The sequence below is a fragment of the Numida meleagris genome, chromosome 5 (assembly GCF_002078875.1).
Source record: "Numida meleagris isolate 19003 breed g44 Domestic line chromosome 5, NumMel1.0, whole genome shotgun sequence".
In the NCBI taxonomy this organism is placed as follows: Eukaryota; Metazoa; Chordata; class Aves; order Galliformes; family Numididae; genus Numida; species Numida meleagris.
The window spans coordinates 49099930-49120455 of record NC_034413.1 but is presented as its reverse complement, the minus strand read 5'-3'; the positions used below and the strand labels follow the sequence as shown (position 1 = coordinate 49120455).

At 35.5% G+C, this 20526-nt stretch overlaps 2 protein-coding genes across 2 annotated transcripts in view; both read right to left on the bottom strand.

The window, feature by feature from the left end:
- LOC110400102 (titin-like) overlaps window positions 1-4756 on the bottom strand; it is a 243014-nt gene extending 238258 nt beyond the window's left edge. The window contains exons 1-2 of the mRNA XM_021399719.1: window positions 4666-4756; window positions 337-540 (exon numbers count right to left, since the gene is read on the bottom strand). Coding sequence (XP_021255394.1) covers window positions 337-540; window positions 4666-4756 — 295 coding nt within the window. The remainder of the gene's footprint in view (window positions 1-336; window positions 541-4665) is intronic.
- Window positions 12351-20526, bottom strand: part of CCDC141 (coiled-coil domain containing 141) — a 63595-nt gene continuing 55419 nt past the window's right edge. Inside the window, exons 27-30 of the mRNA XM_021400603.1 lie at window positions 14180-14334; window positions 13953-14082; window positions 13701-13866; window positions 12351-12530 (exon numbers count right to left, since the gene is read on the bottom strand). Coding sequence (XP_021256278.1) covers window positions 12404-12530; window positions 13701-13866; window positions 13953-14082; window positions 14180-14334 — 578 coding nt within the window. The 3' untranslated portion in view covers window positions 12351-12403. The remainder of the gene's footprint in view (window positions 12531-13700; window positions 13867-13952; window positions 14083-14179; window positions 14335-20526) is intronic.

The following is a 20526-nucleotide window of genomic DNA, read 5'->3' as shown; positions in this document are numbered from 1 at the left end:
CTGCAATTTTATTGAAGAGATAAGTAGAAAAGTAATAATTTCAGCTAAGAAGAATTGTTTTCTTTCTTCTAAGTGAGTTATTGATCTAAATATCATTGAGATCTCCATTCTGCAGAAATCTATCCTTCTTTAATGATTGGTACTAGTAATTATTGGTGAGTATAAAGCAGCTTAAACTTCAGCATATGTGAGAATATTATTATTTTTATTGTTACTATTTGTTTGCTAATCCTGTACTCCAAATTCAAACTTATTCATCATCTGTGACACTTCTGCTATTGCTCCTTTTCTCACATTACCACTAGAGAGAAACACTTTTATTTAGTTGCCAGATACCTGTAACAAGTAGCTCAGCAGTACTAGTTGCTTGCCCAGATCCATTGGTGGCTTGTATGGTATATCTTCCACTGTTTGCTTCTGTCACGGAAGGGATCACCAGTTTAGCGCGGCCATCACTAAACGAGATCTGCACTCCCGGCAGAGTTGCAGCAGAGACAACCTGGCCATCCCGATACCAGCTCACCTCAGGAACTGGGAAACCTAGAGAAAAAAGAAGACAAGATGATTTTTCCTTGATACTCACTTCCATGTCAGAAACCATTTTGTCAGACTATCTCTCTGCTGCCATCCATCACATGGCAACAGAATGTAACGGAATAGAGACCTCTACTGCCATACCACCACCATCTGCCTCTGACACTCTTGGCCAAGAGAATGAAATAGGAGGCAGTAATTTCAGAGCAGCCCTCATACTTGATCATGTATACACAGCTAAAGTGGAGAATAATGTCATAGGCCTGGATTTATGATTATATTTCCAGTGACATAGTGGTAAAAGAATTCCTTGTTAGAAGTGATTTAAAATACAATATTTTAAAGAACAATGGTAGAAACACAGTAGCAACTGCACTTAGGAATTTGATGAATGAAGGAATGCACTTGAATAAATAATGGCTTGTAGTATTTGGCAGCCCTGTTGAGGAATAAAATCTCAGCATATTTGAAAATTGAATGGAGGATGAATTGATGCAGGATGATTTTTATTTATTTGATAGTATCTAAGTAGTACTGCTTATTGCTAGCAAAACTATCCAATCTAATAGGAGACAAATTAGATCTTCTGGTCAGTTAGTAGCAGCTGATCTGTTACAGTTCAAATATAGCTTACTTTTGTTGTCAAGGTCAGAAGTAGGATTCTTCTGGTCAGAAGAGCTCCATCTATATCTGCATTTGGTTCTTTACAGTTTTAAGTGGTGATCTTATGTTCCTAATGGAACTCTCTTCCCAGTATTCATCTTGGTCAACTTTATTGAGCAACCAAAATACTTCTGATAAACTGGCAGTATATATATATATAATGAGCTACTCAAGGGGAGCAGCTACTTTAAAGAGACAGTTCAGAGCACAATCTGTTCTTGATCTGGAACATCATTTCTCCAAAATTAAAATCTGGGCACATTTACTTCATGGGCTTCCCCACTTAAATGAAAACACTACATTGACTCAGGAATGAAAGACTGGAATTATTACAGCTGCTCTTATTTTCCCATTTCCACTCTGTTGTTTGGAAATCTCTAGAATCACAGAATTCAGATTCCTTTTTGGAGAAATTATCTTATAAACTTATTTAATTATTTGGGGTTTTAATGTGTCAGGATAATGACTGTTTGAGAATAAAATGAAAGAGAAGCTGAGATATGCATATAGAAGCTTTTACTCAATGTCTGTAGTCACACTAGATGGTTAGGAAAGTTTCAGCTTTTACTTATAGCTGAAAAACTATGTACATATGTAGAATACAAACACGTGTACTGAAAGAAAGAATGAGGTTAGTATTAAAAGAGACTAGAAGTCAAAAGGTAAAAGTAGACTTAAGCACTGCTAATTTCACAGATGGAAGTTATTAAATAGCCCTGATGGGGATAGTATAATTCAATTGTGAACTACTAATATAGGACAATTTAGGCATTATCACCGTAAACATAGAATATCCAGCAGATATCACTGATTTGATCCATAGCTATGTGTGTCCTAAATTTCTGCACATCACTTTCAATGCATCCTAAGCTAGGTAACTGAGAATCACATAGTTGATAGTGAATTGCTTGAAATGTTGCCAGCATCTTTTATTTTCTTGGTGCAGTGCTACATGATAATTAGTGAACACAGAGGTTGGCGCATTAGGTTGAACAAGGTATACGTTTAAAAAATTGATGCTATTTTGATGTCTCAAACTGTCACATTTAAGAGATTCAAAGTTAGAAGTCATTTGGAAAATCTGAACATGAGTAGCATGCCACAAAGCTAGGGAGACGAAACTACACAATCTACTTCAGATTATCACTATTAAAGAGAGATTAACTTTTATACATGACTTAAATTATAACTACTGGGAAATTCTTTTTCATTTTTTTGAGTTTTTTGAGATTTGTTGCCAAAAAAGAAGAACCTGAATTTTCTGCAATGTACTGTTTAAGTAATTGAATTCTATTAAATTGTCCTGGCAATGATGTAAATGCTGGGACCTGCCAATATATGTGCAATCTATGTGATTCTTTCAACAAAATGTAAATTCTGGTTTGCATTAGGTAATACATCAAAAAATGCACTTATGTGGAGACATGAAGATGGGCACAGTTCTAACACCAGCAGTACTTCAAACCTTCTAGATAGTGACGTGCTATCTTACATCCTCTCAGTCACTGCTCACCCAGTAAGGCTACGTCATGATTATTTACCAGCTGCTATGGAATTTACTGCTTTTGAATCATGGTTTTTGAGTGATCTGAGTTTTTTGAGTGCACAGGGAGATACTGGGTATTTTAATCAACTATCAGACCCTTGCAGTGTGTCACTTAATACACAGTCTGACACAATACAATTCATTTTTTTCCAGTTACAGACTGCAAAATTGCATCACAGGTGGTCGCTGAGCTCTTGCTGAGCTTTTCATATTCAAACTGCAGTTCTGTATTAATACTTGGCTTGTATGTAAAAGGCAATGCTACCAGAGATAAACAGAAAGTTTGAGTTTCATGTTCATAACAATTAATGACCTATGGAAATAACAAACTACATAGCAGAAATAAAGCTTTGTAGTCCATTATTTATGCAATTAGTTTAAGAAATAAAGCTTTCACTTTTTTTATCCATTAGAAAAATGAAACCACCGTCAGATCTGTCAGTCCTCATGAATGTTTTTTGGGTAGGAAAGATACATCTGAGTACTACAATGTGAGGTGAATAATAGCTAACAGGTTATATTCTCACATGCGATTTGGAACTAAAGTAAAATTATGGTAAATACAGTGTAAACAGTTAGAAAAACTGCTGCATCATCTTAAAGTAGGAAATCAAGTTCCCTTCCTAAGAACTTAATGATATGCACATAAATGAAAAGAGCTGAAATTACACATTGAGAAGTAGCACTAGCAACCTTACTGAGTCTGATGGCATATATATGTCCGTAAGAGTCAGTGAATTTGTTTGAAATTAAATTTTCCACTGAAAGATTAAATGCACAGACATCAAGAGAATTAACTGAAGACTAGAGGGCCAAATGGAAAAATATGGCAAGAAAAATTATCATGGATGTATTCTACAGAAATAGAGGCGCTCAAATGTCTTCTGTGAACCAGAGCTCACCAAAAAGTCCAAGTGATGAACCATGGTGGACCGTAGATGTCAGCGCTTTATAGATGGACAGATCATGTGTTTGCACCTGTCACAGAGCATCTGGGTAGTTCTAGACTCAGAAGAATTTTTTATGGTATGTGGGTTATCATATTGTTAATGCCTCTAAGACAGTATAATTCCCTCAGCTAGAACATGTGCTATTTCTCCTTAGTCACCGTTGAGGTCAGAGACACGCTTAGAACAAGGTGTTGGTTCAATGAAATGTTGTCTCAGGGTTTGCATGTTGAGGCTTTTTCCCTCCACATTTTAGGGTGTTTTCTTTGAATTGAAATGAAATATCCTTTAAAGTGAGGTGGCATCTTCAAATTTCAGCAACAACAGTGAAGTTCTATTAATCCAGCCTTGTACCACCATCATGATGACCATATACTTTTACTATCTGGCTAACCAGATAAACAACATACATCTAGATTTCGTGATTTTAATTTCTGAGTTCTGGCAGGGGCTAAACAAGCTCAAGGGCACACAAGGAGAAATGCGGCTTAGCCAGAAGAAAAGCTTAGCATTATGTCAATGAAAAGCTGGCACACACACCTTTGCTTTTGTACCTGGGCTCCTCATCCCATCTCATTGTCATCCAAACAAGATTACCCTTTCTGCACTGATCTGAGGGTCTCTAATTAGCACAGTATGCATTTTTATCCACATACCATTTTTTTAATGCTGTTTTCCCTATTTTTGACGATTGTAACATACATGAGAACTTAACACCAGTCTCATTGGCAGGATGATTGACTATTCCCTGGGAGCCATTTTAACTTTATGCAGAATGGTTGCGGAAATCTGACAGCACCTCACAGAGCTGACCACCACTGCCTGAATTCTGGTCATTCTGTACATTCTGATTTCAACATTATCCGTTCCGATTATGAGCTACACCAAGTGTTTTCATTTATCTTCCACAGCAGAAACGTTACCAATAACAATAATAACAAAAATTAATCTTGCAAGAATAAATCAAAACCTTACCACTAATATGAGCCTCAAAGGTTGCGGCACTACCCTCCAGTGCCACAACACTTTGTAATGGCTGCGTAAATGTTGGTGCTTTTGTCGTCATCTTTACAGGCACTCTGAAAACAAGAAGAACATGATTAGATATCACAGGTCATATTGTACTATACACACATTCTTCTTGTTAGTTTTTAGGAATATCTGTAATTACTCATCCTAATTCATCCCTAGTTTTAAATCATATTGACCTAGTGAAATGAGAAGAATTTAGGTTTTGACAAGGCTGTGTAGTGAGTTAATCTTAGGGCACGCTTAGCTGAGTTGGATGTGAAACATATTTAGTAAAGCTATGAATTGGCATTACAAATATGCAGCAGGAGAAAAAGTTCCACTTGACTCACTGCATGACCTTGAACAGGTCATCTAGCCTCTACTTTTCCATTAATCTCCTTTACCTAAAGAGAAAACAATCTCCATGTAAAAGTTCTTTGGAAGGATCTGAAAATATTTTGGTATTGCAAATCATTTGCATTCTCCATTGGGAAGACAACTAGGTCAGTAAGCAGCAATTTAAAATGTGAAGGTCTACTATCTCTTTGACATTTAATAATCAAAAGTTGCCAGGAGGCTCTCTTTTAAAGGCAGTCTGCAAGTAATAATAATTTCATTTTACACAGAACCATACTGGCATTATAGATGCAAATAAAATTCTATACTTTCTTAGAGAGTATCTCAGTGGAATTTCGAATATGGGGAGACAACCACCTTCGAAATGTGAGCTAGGGTATAAGGTAGCCACTGACACTGATGGTTTGAACAACTGCAGACCCATGTGAAATCCGAAAGAAAAATAGTTTGCCTTCTCTTATGCCACAAGATCCTACTTTGAAATAGCACGCTACCACTTAAATGGTTTCTGTATCAGAAGTGTTTTACATCTGCTTGAAACTATTTAAGTAGTGACGTTGAATTTAAACTTAAGGTTTTAATTATGCAGCTTTTAAAAACTTAGCTGGTATCTTCCTAATAGTGTCATTCATATATTAAAGTTACATTTTTTTCTCATTAAAAAAAACCCTCCTCTCTGAGCATATTAAGTTCTACTAACAAAATGTTAACTTCATAATCTTTTCAAATTCATTTCTCTTACACAATTTTCTGGTGTTCACTTTGGCTTTTGTACTTGTTTGAATGTCAATTCCAGACTTAAAAACTAATGAGAAGGTGAAGTGCCTTTCACAATTAGTCACATTTACTCCACCTTTCAAAGAGGTGTAAATACTTCATGAGGAATTTTCTCACTGAAGTTCGTGTCTGTCTGATTTCATAAAAACTAGAAGGGTCTGAACGGGATATTGTGCAGGGATTTTGAGCTGCTTTTTACTGCCTTTATCTGGATACTTGATCAAGCTTGGAAGAGGAACAGCCTTTTACCATACTTCAGAGTTTCACGGGGGAAAATATGACCAACTTTTCATCCTAAAACAACATCAGCTTTCTGAATGGCAGTTGAAGAAAAATACCTCTCTCATGTTATTCACTGAGATCTACTTCAGTCGTAAGTTTTAAAGCTCAAATAATATACATGAAAATAATCTTATAAATAAATATTTAAACATTGTGAAAGATTATACATAATTTTCAGATATCAGAATAGATTATAAATCATTCAATTAAGTATAATTTTCATTGAGTTCACATAAAATTCATGTATTTCATTGTCTAGGCAAATTTTGGTGTTGAAGATCTGATCTTATAAGGCTTTTTTGTATAATTAGGATTGAAAGTATGCATCTGAAATGTCACGTTCCAGAAATAACCTTCCCAGCTATGAATGACAACAGACAAGTGTTCCAGAGCTGCCATGTAATTGATACCTTAGCAGTTGATTCCCTTAAAAAGTCATCAGCGCTTAGCTGATACCACATGCATTTTATCAGAGCTATTCTTGGAGCTTCTCAGTTTATCTCTTGGTACCATAACCTTGAACACTCCCAACAGAACAGAGTTTTTAAGCTAGGCAGATGTTTCCATGCCCTCTTCAAATCTTCATTTACATCAACTTTTTAACATTAATTATACTGTAAAAACTCTTTACTGAATGTTATCAAAACTTACCCCCTGAAATTTAAGACAATCCCATTAGAATTTATGTGCTCCATGTTCATACTCTGAAATCTATACCTCATCTGAGTAAACACATATAATAGAGAGCACATAAAGCTTATTGACTAATAAAATGCCAGTTACACTAGGAGAAACACATTACTAACCTGAGATCTCAAAGTGCCTGTAGGAGTGGGCTAAGCCCAACGAAATCTTCTTGAACGACGTCCTTATCCAGAGTAAGATTTTTTTAGACAATCCCAGCATGAGAATTGATGAGCCTCTAACCATAAAAACAAAACTACACAGTCTTGACAGTGTAGTTTTGTTTTTTGCAATCCCTACACCCGAGGCGAGGCGGGGAATGCACGACTGCTCAGAAGTGCTAACATAGTTGTTTTACTTTATATACCCCAGCTCTGCTGACAGGTCTACATCATCAAGCCAGTTCTGATTGGTTTCCTGAAAGAAAGTATCTTGTGAGAGGGGATCCACTCTGTGTAACCATACACCACCTGTTGGTTTGATTGACAATGCTAATTTTGGAAGCACAAAAGGGATTCACTGAGGAAACAGCATCTGTTCAAAAGATTTTGGTCTGTAATTCAGTTTGGTTTATAGCGCACAGTTTAAAAGCCACTGCAAATTTTGAAAGTCATAAGCACAGAGAAAAAATGCAATAAATAAGAAATTTGGCATAAAGCACAGACAAGTCAGTAGTAGCCATATCATTAAGATTTAGCCTTATTTTGTTTCCCTATAATATAATCCAAGAAGCCACCAAATGCATCTGTCAATCACCAGACTAAATAAGTAAGCTGATCTCAGACATGTGGCCACACGCTATTAGAATACACTGTTTAAATTATATCTTTTTTTTTCCATAAGTATGAATTGCAAAATTATATTAGATAATTTATAGATTTGACTGATTTTTTAAAAATTTCATTTAGGATTTTTCTGTTGGATGTGCCAAGCATTTAAGCTTAAACAATAGTATACAGAGTGCAGAAATATAAAATTTGTTAACATAAATTAACACAAACTAACTGCAATTGCTTAAAAAGTAAATTTTAAGTCTAACAGGTTGTTTTTTCTAGACCTGTGTAGGCTTTGTGCAGACTGCAGATTTAATCATCCATAGCGTATTAGTTAGAAAACTTCCACTGGTCCAGATTTCTCAGTCTGAGCAGCCAATTGCACTATAAATTGCCTCAGAAACAGTGGTCAGTTAGAAAACTGCTCTTGCCTATAGGTGGAATGAGAGCTGTATCACCATAGCCTTACATTTGCCTGTTTCTATCATTGCCGCCTTATTCAAAATTCCATTTCTTTCCCTAAGAAAATGAAATGTATCTAACTCATATTTAGCAAACTCTTTAATCAGAGAACTGGCTCATAAGACTATTCATGTACTTAAGCTTGTGCTATACTGGTAAGCAGAGGACTTCAGTGTGCAGTCACCAAGCTGTACACTGAAAAAGATCCCTCGAGCACACCGGAGAGCCATCCTTGTCACAGGTTTGCTGCTGCTAAGAGAGGGAGGAGCCCAGCAGCTTCATAGCATCAATCTCCTTCCTCAGCCAAAAGGCTTCAGGAGTGCAAAACGCCACATTCAAATGAAAGATCAACTCGGGAAGGCGGTATAAGAAGGCTATCTAGAAAAGTAAACACAGACTGGAGTTTTGTAATATCATCTGTGCTTATGCTTGAAAACAGCCTGAGGAAAACTTTCAGCCTGATCTCCAGAAACTGCTAAGAAGGAAGACCACTACCACTCTGATTCCTGCAAGAGGTATTATATTACAGTTCACAGATCTGAAAGAAACAAGAAAGGACATACTACTGTGGCCCCTCTGCCCTTTAGTTTATCCATCCCATAAAGTCAACTTTACAGCTAATTCTTGGCATGCAGCAGCAGCAACTGCAACAGAAACTGAAACCGCCTTCTATGCTGGTACCATCTAACCCCCGCCCCNCCCCCAAGCTTGAAAATCAGAGCGCTATGCCTCACATTTGACTTTCTGGTGCAAATAGATGTCAGATAACCTCATCTCTCTGTAAGACTTAGTATGATAAGAAGTGCATTTGTTAGCAGGAAAGACAGGTTGGCTACAAAACATCTGAAGAAATCTGTGCAAAGGGTATCTCACTTCTGATTCAAAACAGAGACTTGCTAAAATAGCAGATGGTAATTTCATCCTGTAGTTGAACACTCAAATATTCAGTGAGAAATCAGCTCAGAGTCAGAACACTGGCTGATAACTGCCAGTTTAATAATGAAAAACAGCCAGCTTATTGAAGATGTCCAAGTTAAATAAACAATGAGAAAGTTTATGATGTTGTGAAAATTTTTAAGTGGAAGAAATATGAAAATTCTCAGTTTTGAAGATGAGAAGGCCAGAAGTTCAATTTTTGCAATTTCAATCAAGTCAATAATTGCTTATAGACATTTACAAAAAAAAAAAAAAGCCCAAAAAAACATTGTGCTGCATTCAAATACATAAACCAAATATTCTGTATTTTTAAAACAAGCTCCTTCTCATTTTTCTCCAAGAAGTTTTACACTTGGTTTTGATCAATATTAAAGCTACTTGCATCCTAATAAAAGTCTGTACTTTCTTAATATTTTTGGTATTGCTGGCAGATCCAGAAATGAAGCAAACAGTGAAATGTTTCTTTCATGCTCTTAAGAAAATATGAATAATTTATATTACACGACTTAACAAAACGACTATCAGCCAAGCCAACTGTGATTTCTGCATGTTCAGTGTCACATTACGATACATCTACAATATGAAGGAAAAAGATTAATTCAGTCTTAATGCTGCATAGGAAAGACATTGATTGAAAAATCATAGCATTATTTCTTTACTCTTAGATGAAGCAAAAGCCAGATATAGGCAGATAGAGGCATTTTTTCAGGCAGACAGAAGAATGAGGATTATTAAGAAATTTCAGCATTTACTTAAGTTGGCTACTATTTTAAGTATAAAATATATTGCCAGTGTTACTACAGAATATGCGTTATGCTAAAGGCCAAAAATACATTTGAGGAATAGTAAATAATCTTCAAAATAATTGGAGTTAATTGTTATAAACTGAAGTCAATAATGCTATTGACTTAGGCCCGCATGAAGATACCTTGAGATTCAAGACTTTAATAGTCAGAGTTTAGGAACAATATCATTCTTTCTAGAATATTGAAAGCTTTCAATTGCAGCTCAGGCAAGTCTTTATTGTACATTTTTTTGAAGTGGAAATTCCTATTTTTTTCTTTTTTTTGCCATGAAAATCATTTCTATTTTCTTCATTGTTTCTTGAATAGCAATGTTGATATCTGTTACAACCGTTGTGTCCTTGGAATTATCTAAGGAGATTTACAGATGTTGCTTTAGATTTTGTTTTTCCCAAGTTTTCCTTCCACATTATTACATATACATATTTACATATACAGAACAAGGAAGGAATATAAAAAAATACTTAGCATCTCACCTTAGAGTACAGGGTCTTGTCAACAAGACCAAAGTAAAGAATATATATACTAACTGTTCTGTTTCTTTTCACACAATAATAACTAAAACCATAATACTGGGGACAAATGGTAACGAGCATGGAGACAGTTCTTAGAATGTGGTAGACACATATGCCTTTTGATATTTCTTAGAACTTTCAACTAATTCCTTGGCATCAAGGATTTATAAAAAGAAAAGGAAAAATAAACGTACCAAACTTACCATGCTTCATAACTGATACGCTGCCGGGGATCATTTCAATGATTAACTGTGCTCCTCATTGGCAAAATAAGGTTGCCAGACTTTTTATTTATTTTAAATAAAACTTTTAACATGTATTCTAGGGTGAATGTTTTCTTTTTTTTTAGACGTCTGACATGTACTCTGTCACTCCTCTGACTGTGACTACAGTAAGAAACAATATTTTCTGTGAAATCTTTAAGTAAGAACATGTGTAATGGTGTAACACCATAAAAATGTAATCATATGGAATTCACTTGATGTTTGATAGTTGTCTGCTTCATTAAAAAAACACACATGAGAGAGACAGTGTAAAGGAAAAGAGCACAAACCTCAGTCCTCAGGTGCTATATTTATGAGCACGTATACACAGTCTTATGACTCTTCCATGGGCAGGATGCCACTGACTTTTCTGTAAAGTCAAGCAAGTGATTTATGTGATCAGGTGAAGACACAAACACATTTTTTTTTTCATCTTGTTTCCTCTCTAGGCTTGTGCTTTAATTTGGAGAGAAATCTAAGTTTCCACCGGCCAAAATGTATTTTGTAGGAAACTTGTTTAATGTTTTGGTGTTATGACTGCAGCAGCTGTAAAAACTTCATTCCCTGTTTTGCACAGATGACATCTGTTTGGATGAAGTACAAATATGCTGTGCTGCTTAAACCCTGATATCCTTCCTTTGTTAAGTGTGAGTCCATTGCTGAGGTACATAAATCCAGTGTAGGACTGATCAATGTTCATAAAAAGACTGACAAACTGTTTTATAACAGGCACTTGGAGGAAATACACACTCACTTGTATTGTACAAGCCATACAGAGTACACTATAAGCAGAAGGCTGAGTAGCACAAATCATTTGCAAGCTAGGACTTTGAATATCTGAGCCAGAAGCCGAATAGCAGATAGTCCCAAGTCTAACTAGCTGTTCTGTTAGTTATTGTGCCAAATAGCCAGAAAAAAGAGGCAGTTTTCTCAGCCAATTTTTTCAATTGTCCAAATGGATGGCACTCCAAATGTCCTCATTCTTTGCAAGGAGCTTTGCAACGAGCTGAAAAAGACACTTAGAAGCAAAACTTTCACCTTGCTAACAATTGCTCTACAATCCAAAAGACTCATTTTCTGTTCAAGTTTTCTCTATACCATAAGCAGATGCTGCAGGTCATGAGTAATTTTACAACTGGGAAATCGCTGGTTAAACTAAGTTTGAAACTAGTTCCACTCTTACAGACTGCAGTGGCACACATCAGCTTGAAATGGACTGCTTTGTCACAGTAATCCAATCCTGAAAACAGAAGTTGTATAGCTGAAGACTTTTGCATTATACTGCTTTAAAGAGACTGCCTGGTCCCTGAAAACATTTGTGGTAAAAAACATGCATTATACAGAGACTGCAACACTTTGTTACCATTTCTTTTGATGCACAGGCCCTCCTGGAAATGCCCCAAAGCATTTCCTTAGGAATAAGGTAATGATCACAGTATTTAATATGCAGGAAGATTTATAAACAATATAGTTATGAACTCATTACAGAAGCCATATTTGTATCTGAATTCTCCATAAAGCTGGAGGGAAGAGTTGATGCCATTGATCGTAATACTACAAAATGGTTGGTGCTGATGAGCCTGCAAGGACATTTGCAATTTATAAGGGCTCAGTTCTCTCTTTTCCCATCATTTTATTCTGACTGATTTGTATAACAGACCAGAAAAAAAAAAATACAAAACACTTCTTAATAACTGCTGTGCATGGGTGAGTTTTATTAATAATGATTTATAGAGAAATCAAATATAAATTGCAACCTAGATGCACATCAAATAGCACTCGAAGATTCATTTTCTCATCACACATGGACACAGCAAACAAGATGAACCCCCTCATAAATCAGGTGCAGTTCAGTCCATATTCTGATCCTTGGCAGTAGGCTGAAGTAAAACAGGAACATGTTCCAGACTGAAGCTAACATCTGGTGGTCTCACAAGCTCAAGATACACTCCTTGAAGCCAGAGTTTCTCTTTAAACCTTCTTTTTTTTTTTTTGTAAAACAAACAAACAAAAAATAACTCAGTTTATATTGTCTATGTTTTAAATGGTGGCAGCTGCAACATTCCCTTTCATAAGCTGCATTGTAGTGGCTGAGATAGATTCTTGGTCTTGATATGATAACAAATTAAAGATCAAATACAGAGTCACTCCATACAGAATGTAAATTATCCTTTGTCTTACTGAGAGTAACAAATAATCAGAGGGTACTTATGGTAGAAGAAACAGAAAATAATAATTTAGAAAAGAAATTTAGTCTTTCTGCACAGTCTCCATGTTTTAATCATGTTAAATTCTATATCAGCATCAAGTAAAATGAATGTAATCTTCTATTTTATTTCACTGCTTTGGAAAACTTGTCATCTCACAGTGATACAGAGATACAGAAAGCAGAATAAAACTTGTGCGTCAATGGTAAATAAGCTGATCTTTCTGGAAAATGAAATCAGTGACTACTAAATGATTTTGTGCATATGTATGTTTCTTTCAGTATTTAATAAATTCAAATAATACTGAGTAATATGCTGCTGTAATACAAGAGAGTTAGTGTGTGTTTATATATTCATACGTGTATAAAAAATATCAGCTGCCCTACTTAAGCAGCATGCATTTGCAGAGAAAGAAATACATAAAAGCCAAAAACATTCATATGTTTGAATGCCATGAAAGCAAAACATTCAATAGTATTGTGCAAATGTTAAAGTTAGTTATGACAAATACTTTTATCCCTCAAAAAGAAAATGCCAACATGCTAAAAATCAGTGTATTCTTAGGTCGTGTCAAGAGCTCATCTGCATAACCAGAAAAAAAATATCTGAACTTCTGGAATACTTTGTGCCTTTGAGTTGTTCATTTATAGGTTAATATCAAGATTAAGATATCTAGATTAAAGCAGAAACAAAACAACCACTAAACTAAATACCCTGTTCCACATAAATTTAATTTTCTGTTGTATTATAAAGTCTTTAACAAAACTTAATACCTTTTGATGCGGTTAAATGCAAAAGCATAAAAGCAGCCATATTATGTGCTTTACATTATGCAAAAATTCATAGGATCAGAAAGTGTTATATGAGTGCTTTGTAAAATTAAGGTTACTGCAGCTATTTGAGTATTACGGGATGTAGCACAGAGTAAGGTGCAGGTTACCTTACTGGGAGTTGCTTAGCGACTGGCCTTTGGCCTCTCGCACAATACATGTCCTGGGCTTGTAGGAGTTCAGCTGCAGTGACATTCCCTTTTCCTGAGAAGTACCCATTTTCCCATTCTGATTTAGTCGGAGTTATAGTGGAAACTTCTGAGTTTTTATTTTTCTCTGAAACAAGACATATACATCAGTAATTGGAAATGAAGCTCTCATTTAACATGCCTTAAAGCATGCAGCTGGCCAAGGAGAATCACCTATCACTGTTACTATGGCAGAACAGTGTGCCTTTCCGACTTCATTGCTGGCAATGCAGATATACTTCCCAGTATCAGCAAGGGCCACATTTCTTTTTAAGAGGTAGTAGTTATCTCCTAATTTCTCAATCTGCAAAACAATAGAATGCACATAGGAGATTATTAGGAGCATAAAGCAAAATATATTATCTTCCTGTGATAAATATTTCAGGAACATTAGAACATACACTGATGTCTCCAGCTACCACTTGGATATCATCCTTGGTCCAGCAGACATGAGGTTTGGGCTTTCCATGTACTGTGCAATGCAGGATTAAATCTTCTCCTTCTTGTAGAGTTGTGTGTCCAAATTTTTGTATGAAATTTGGCTGTTTTCCTTGTACTGAAAAAAATGATGCACTGTATTTTAAATGGCACCACTAAAGCAGATGAAGAAATATCCATTTTCATAGTTAGAAAATTTACAAAGTTGCATGGCAAAGACAGCCCTCACTGAAACCTAGAAATCAGGATACTACTTGCAAGGCAAGAACAGGCAGATTTCATTTATCTACCTAATATAAAGTTTGTTGAAACACATGAAGATTAAGCATTCAAGAATTTCATGCATCAGCATAGTGATATTAGTTTCATGTTAATGTCAGGGAATCATGTTTGTTGCACAGGTAGTAGGTAAGTATATGTGGATTGCTGTGCTTCAGTGAAGAGTAGAAAAATATTCCACATAAATTTAAAGGAACAAATTTAAGATAGTAAACTCTTGTATTTAGCGCACTATTGTACATCACATCCTTTTTCTTTATGCTATTTTGAAACAAAAAGTAACATCTCACAGAAGTGCCCAGCATCTATATAATATCTAAATATCTAAATATAATCTAAATATAATGACTCAACTGGATATTTTTGCAAAATATCAATGCGGGGATTGAAACATTTTCACTCCCTTGTATTAATAAACTTATTGCTTAGTTGAGCTGCTTTACATTCTTTCCATACTGTAGGTCTGAGGGCACAACATAGAGCAGAAGTATGAGTTTTATTCTCATACTCTTGCTAACCTAAAGTCTACATTAACCAGTGGTAGCTCTGTTCTCTGATGTTGGAAGCTAGCATGTGCAAGCTGCCACCACAATTTCACTGCATGCACCTGAAGCAGATTTTGGAATCTGCAGCTTTACTTCAATAATCAATCAACCTCAAAAAAAAAACACAAAAAAAAACCCAATCAAAACCAAAAATCATATCTGAATGGAAGTATAACAACGATCAATCAGATATCATCTTGATTTTGGATCAGTAAGTCAGCAGAACATAAAAACTAGAACAAGCAATTTCTAGGCAGCAAAGGCAAAAGTATGTGCAGAGAAAACATTTAAGTGGCCTACAACTCTTCAAGTAACATGCTATTGAACTCAACAGTGCAGCAATCTGATGTAAAATGATGTGATCGTACTCTGACAGCAACTTTCAAAAATGAACATATGATAATATTTCACCAATGGTTTTCCCATGATATCATGAATAAATGTCAGAATCACAGAATCATTAAACTTGGAAAAGACCTCCAAGATCATCTAGTCCTAGCATCAGCCATCACCTTCATGACCACTAAATCATGCCCACTAAACCATGTCCCTCAATAAGCTAAGAAAAAGCTAAGATGACTTATCAATTAAACATGATTACTGTGCTAGACACTACATGAACCACAAAGATTAGCAGGAAGAGATTATTTTTCCTGCATCATGAAGGGAAACATTTCAAGTAGTTGTGGCTACTGAAAACCCAGTCTGATGGCTTCAGGTAAGAAATTCATCTATTAATTCTCTTCAATTCTGAATATCAAATTTTATATATTTGTTGGAAACTGTACAATTCAGCTGTAAACTGGGGAACCAACAAGCATGAAAAGAAAAACTCAGAGGTGTAGCACAATGCAGGAAACATACATGAAGAGAACAACTGGATTTGACTTCATCACATAGATTTTATCATCACTGTCACTCTCACACACAGGTTTTACAAGATCAAGCCAAATTGTTTTCAGCAGCTGTTTTTGATTACTAAAACTCAGAAAAATCTTAGTCTGTTTACTCTGGGCATAAATCTTTACATCTCTGAATGTCTTGAAATGTGATATTAGCAAGTTTCTCAACTTCCTCCTAACTATATATTCTACAAAAATGTAGCCTAGGCTGAGATTCACACCATGCTGCTTACAGACTTTGGAGTCTGTCAGTGTTGCTCTAAACTGAGACTGTATCTTATTGTTCGGATATTTTTGGAAGGAATTTTATTAAGGAACATCTTTGGGTCTGATGATCCCAGCTGATCTGAATGTCCTTATCCAGACCTCCACTGTCCTTGAATATCAGGGTGTATAGTCATTAAAGAGAATCTGACTTGTAATTTTTAGAGGTATAGCTCCTCGGAGTCACAAAAGAAACACACACACACACACACACAAAATAGTACCAGCTTAGCCTAGCAAAGTCTCCAGAGAAAGGTCCAGAAATAGGCATACCTTACCAGTCATTTGAGAGGAAGCCAACTTCTCCATTGCAGCTCCATCCACAGCTGATCCAAACACAACCAGAGGAATGCCTCAGCCTCCCTTTGCCTACTAACTCATACCAGGCCCACAATCAGACTGCTTTTTTTGATAAATGAAAAGAATTATCCCCTTTCCCTTTAAATTTATACATGTTGTAAGTACCCTTTCATACAGTTCCACTTCTTCTAGTCAGACAATCTAGTTCAACTCACTTATTGGTTCCTGTATATAAGGAAGGAGGAAGGGAGGTTAGGTTAGTAATGTTGCTAATTAGAGTATTTACGCTGCGAGGCTAAAGAGATATCTAAGTCTGCTTTTTAAGAGAGCAGTCAGAAAGCTGTTAATATTCTGGGATCTTGACATAATTACAGGTTCAAAATTGTGACTGCGATTAGAGAAACTCAGTACCGTAAAGTAATAAAGCATCAAAACCAGAACAAAAACCATCCCTATGTTCTTTCTGCTTCTACAGAACATTTAAAAGAAGGAGGAAGTGAACGATGTGCTACATGAAGGAAAAAAAAAAAAGAAAAAAGTCTAGCTTTGAAATTATTGCTGAAATAGAATGAGTATGGTTTTCTGTCTGAGAAATGTTAGTGCATTACCAGACCACATCACTATCGCTTCTTACTTAAGATAATGTGAACAGAAAACAGAAGGAATTTTCCAGCAAATTTTTTGGGGGAATACATCAGCTTCATTAAATCAAGAGTGATTGTAAAGCAAGTAAGTCCAGTCTGTCAACACAGCAGTACTCAGTACTAATTACACCTTGGTTTACAAAACAAAGCACTAAAATCCAGAAGGCTTTTGGCATCCTACCATGCAATTAGTATTTCTAACCTCTCTTTTTTAAATCTTATTTCTTGCAGGTATTAAAAAATGTGGCTAGTATCCTCAAAGTCATTAAAAACTATGCATTTTTAAATCTCCGATTTAAGTTAGATGAGAGAATATACTCACTTTGAGATAAATAAAAGTCAAGTTTTGTTAATTTAAAATTCACAGAAATGTCCAGATTCCCTGGCGAAACTTTTAATGAACAATGGCATTATATACTTCTGCAATGAGTTAAGAAGATGTTAGTACAGACTAAGACATATTTTTGGCCTTATGTTTTTAATTAATAATTATAATATCTGACTATGTAAAAATGAGATTTTCAGAAGTGAAAACATCTGAGTTTGACATTTATTATTTCAAAGCATCTGTCATATGGCATTCATGTTATTGTATATTTGTGTACTCTTAAAAACAATAGTATACTTAGATTTTTAAAGTTGAATTTCTTTACATTTAACTTTCTTTTTGCAAGTCAAACTTCAAAGATCTTATTTAACATTTCAACTGAAATTTAATTCCAGGATTTAATCCAGTAGTAAGCAGCTCATTCTTTCATAAATAACACATTTGAGTAAAAATGGTTGGGGATGTGCTGGCAATGGAACAGATCATAAGCCACTTCACAGCCGCTTTTGAATTGAATAGCAAAATTGATTCTCATTTTCCTTAGGAAGGCAACTGGCTTACCTGGGTGATAGGTAAATCAATTATGGATCGTCCATGTAAGCTTTAGACTCATTTTATTGTAGACTTTGCAAAGTCTGCTGTATTAATCTAGTCTTCCCCAGTGGGATAATTTTTTTTTTCTTTTGTCTTGGCATAGTTGGAGACCAGACTATCACTGACATTGTGAGGATCTGCTGAAATCTGGACTACCTAATTTGTCAGTTATAGAAGGGGTTTATGGTTCACACTGGAAAAGTGTGGCTTTTCACTACCATTCTTCCCTGGAAATTTTGCGTGCAGAAGGCAGGTTCCCTTCAGTCATTTTTTTTTTACATAGAAGTGGCTTAAGGATGTCCTTCTCCAGCCAACAGCATAGGTGCTGTTTCAACACCACATCATAGCAATGATCAACTAGAGGGATATCACATCAGCGCAGCTTCCTCATCTGGAAAGTATTCCAGACTATCAAATCAAATCTCATTCAGCAATACCTTGAAAAAGTCCGTTAAGTTAAACCACTTCCATGCCTTATTCACTACATGAGCTACCAAGGCAACTTTCAAAATATGATTTTAAAAAAGAGAAAAATAAATAAGGAAATTACAAGCTTCAGCCACAAGGCTCATTTCATGAATTATTGAACCATGATTCAGAAGAAAAAAAACAAAACAGAATTGTATTGATTTAAAATGTGTTTTCCTGCAAAGGGTGAGGAGACGAGGAGGGGGGCAAAAACTTATGTATAAGAAGATCAGAAATATGAAACATGGGACATACTCAAAGTTTGACAGTAAAAGATAAAATATAATTGTTTATATGCATCCAGAGCATAGAATTGCAGCAGTTTGGATAAAATCCCTTTCTCTGAGATGTCTCTTAAACAACTCCACTCTCAGAGGAAAGATGGCAGTCTTCTTTGCTATGTTTAGTACTGTATAACTCAAATTCCAATAATAGGTAATAGAAATAGTTTGTAGTATTATTAATTAACAAATCCCACTTGGGTTCAAAGCTACCTACAAGTCTAGATCCAAGCTACCTCCAGTTCCTGCTCTATGACGAGATTAAAAGTTAAAGTTTTTTCTCCTTTGATAGAACTACAAGCAAGGTTGGGACAGATGTTTCCAAACAGGACTGAAATCCTAGTTCCAGCCTTGCCTACTGTAGGACAGGGACTCACCACACATTGCTCCACAAGTGGCTCTCCTCCAACCAAAAAGGTCAAACATATCTCTTAACTTTGCCCACTGTCCATGTAAAGACAAAACAATGAACATTCTAGTATTGAACTTTCTGCAGTTTCCAAGATGAAGCACCCATACGTTATAACAAAGATGAAGCTTTGAGTCCAGCCTCTGCAGAGCTACAACCACTCTTCCTGTCACACGCCTTATGTTAATGATTAATTTAAAAGCCAGCTTCTAGCAGAGGCAAGGCAGAAGAAGCAGCATCTTTGCTTTTACTCCTGTTTAGGGTTTCTTTTTTTGTATATTTTTTTCCCTTGGGACTTAGTCTTAAGATTGAAGGCAAAAGTGACTAAAAAAAGTGATCTGAATGGTCTATAAAGTTAGTTAGAAAAGCAGAAAACAAATAAAAACAACATACATTAATACTTTTAATTTTTGAATAATAGGCTTCTGGAAGAATCACAGCTCTCAGTAGAAGTAGAGGACTGAAGGCCAGCCATCACTTAGTAGATTTTTCAAACAGAAAGTGAGCGTTATAAATAAGATTGCCAAGCAGTATTATGTAATTCAGCTTGCTCAAACAGGTTCTTTGCTATATGTTTGTAACAAATACAAAGGTAGATAAAGTCACAAAGGCATAAAAACACACTAAGCTGAATTTTGCTTTTATGAAAATTGAAACATTCAAAATCATACTAATTATTAAAAATAGGTTTATTATGAAATGCAACACACACTTTTGGAAAACAGTTGGTTTTTATACCTGGGTGAATGGTTCAATGTTTTCAGGAAATGACTGAACTCATTTGGGGTGTAGTTAAATATTTTGTTCACCCATTTACTCACTACCTCCTACTGTCTTCCCTCTCTTACTGCTGTGACGTTGTATTCCCTTCAAAATGTCTCCAGTTTCAAAGTTACAGGAATTTTAATAAAATTACAGTCACTGAACCACAATATCTAAATGTCAGTTTTCAATTTCATTGACCCCGTGCAATTTGCAATATGTATTCTGCTCAGAGCGTGCTGCCCTTTACACAACTTATTTTCTCTTGCACAATTTACTGAAAGGAAATATTCTCTCTAAATTTTTCACATCAACATAGACATAACATGAAAGCTGCAAATCAAAGATGCAGGAAAAATCATTCAGCTTTTGCCTCAATTGATTTTACTGTACATATACAAGTGTAAAATTTAAAGAAGGACTTAATTTTCATTTAAACATTTATAAGTGACATTTTTACTAGTGCTGTTATGTTGCTTTTATCAAAGATTTAAGAAAATTACATAATAAATAACATCCGTGGCTGTACTTGTC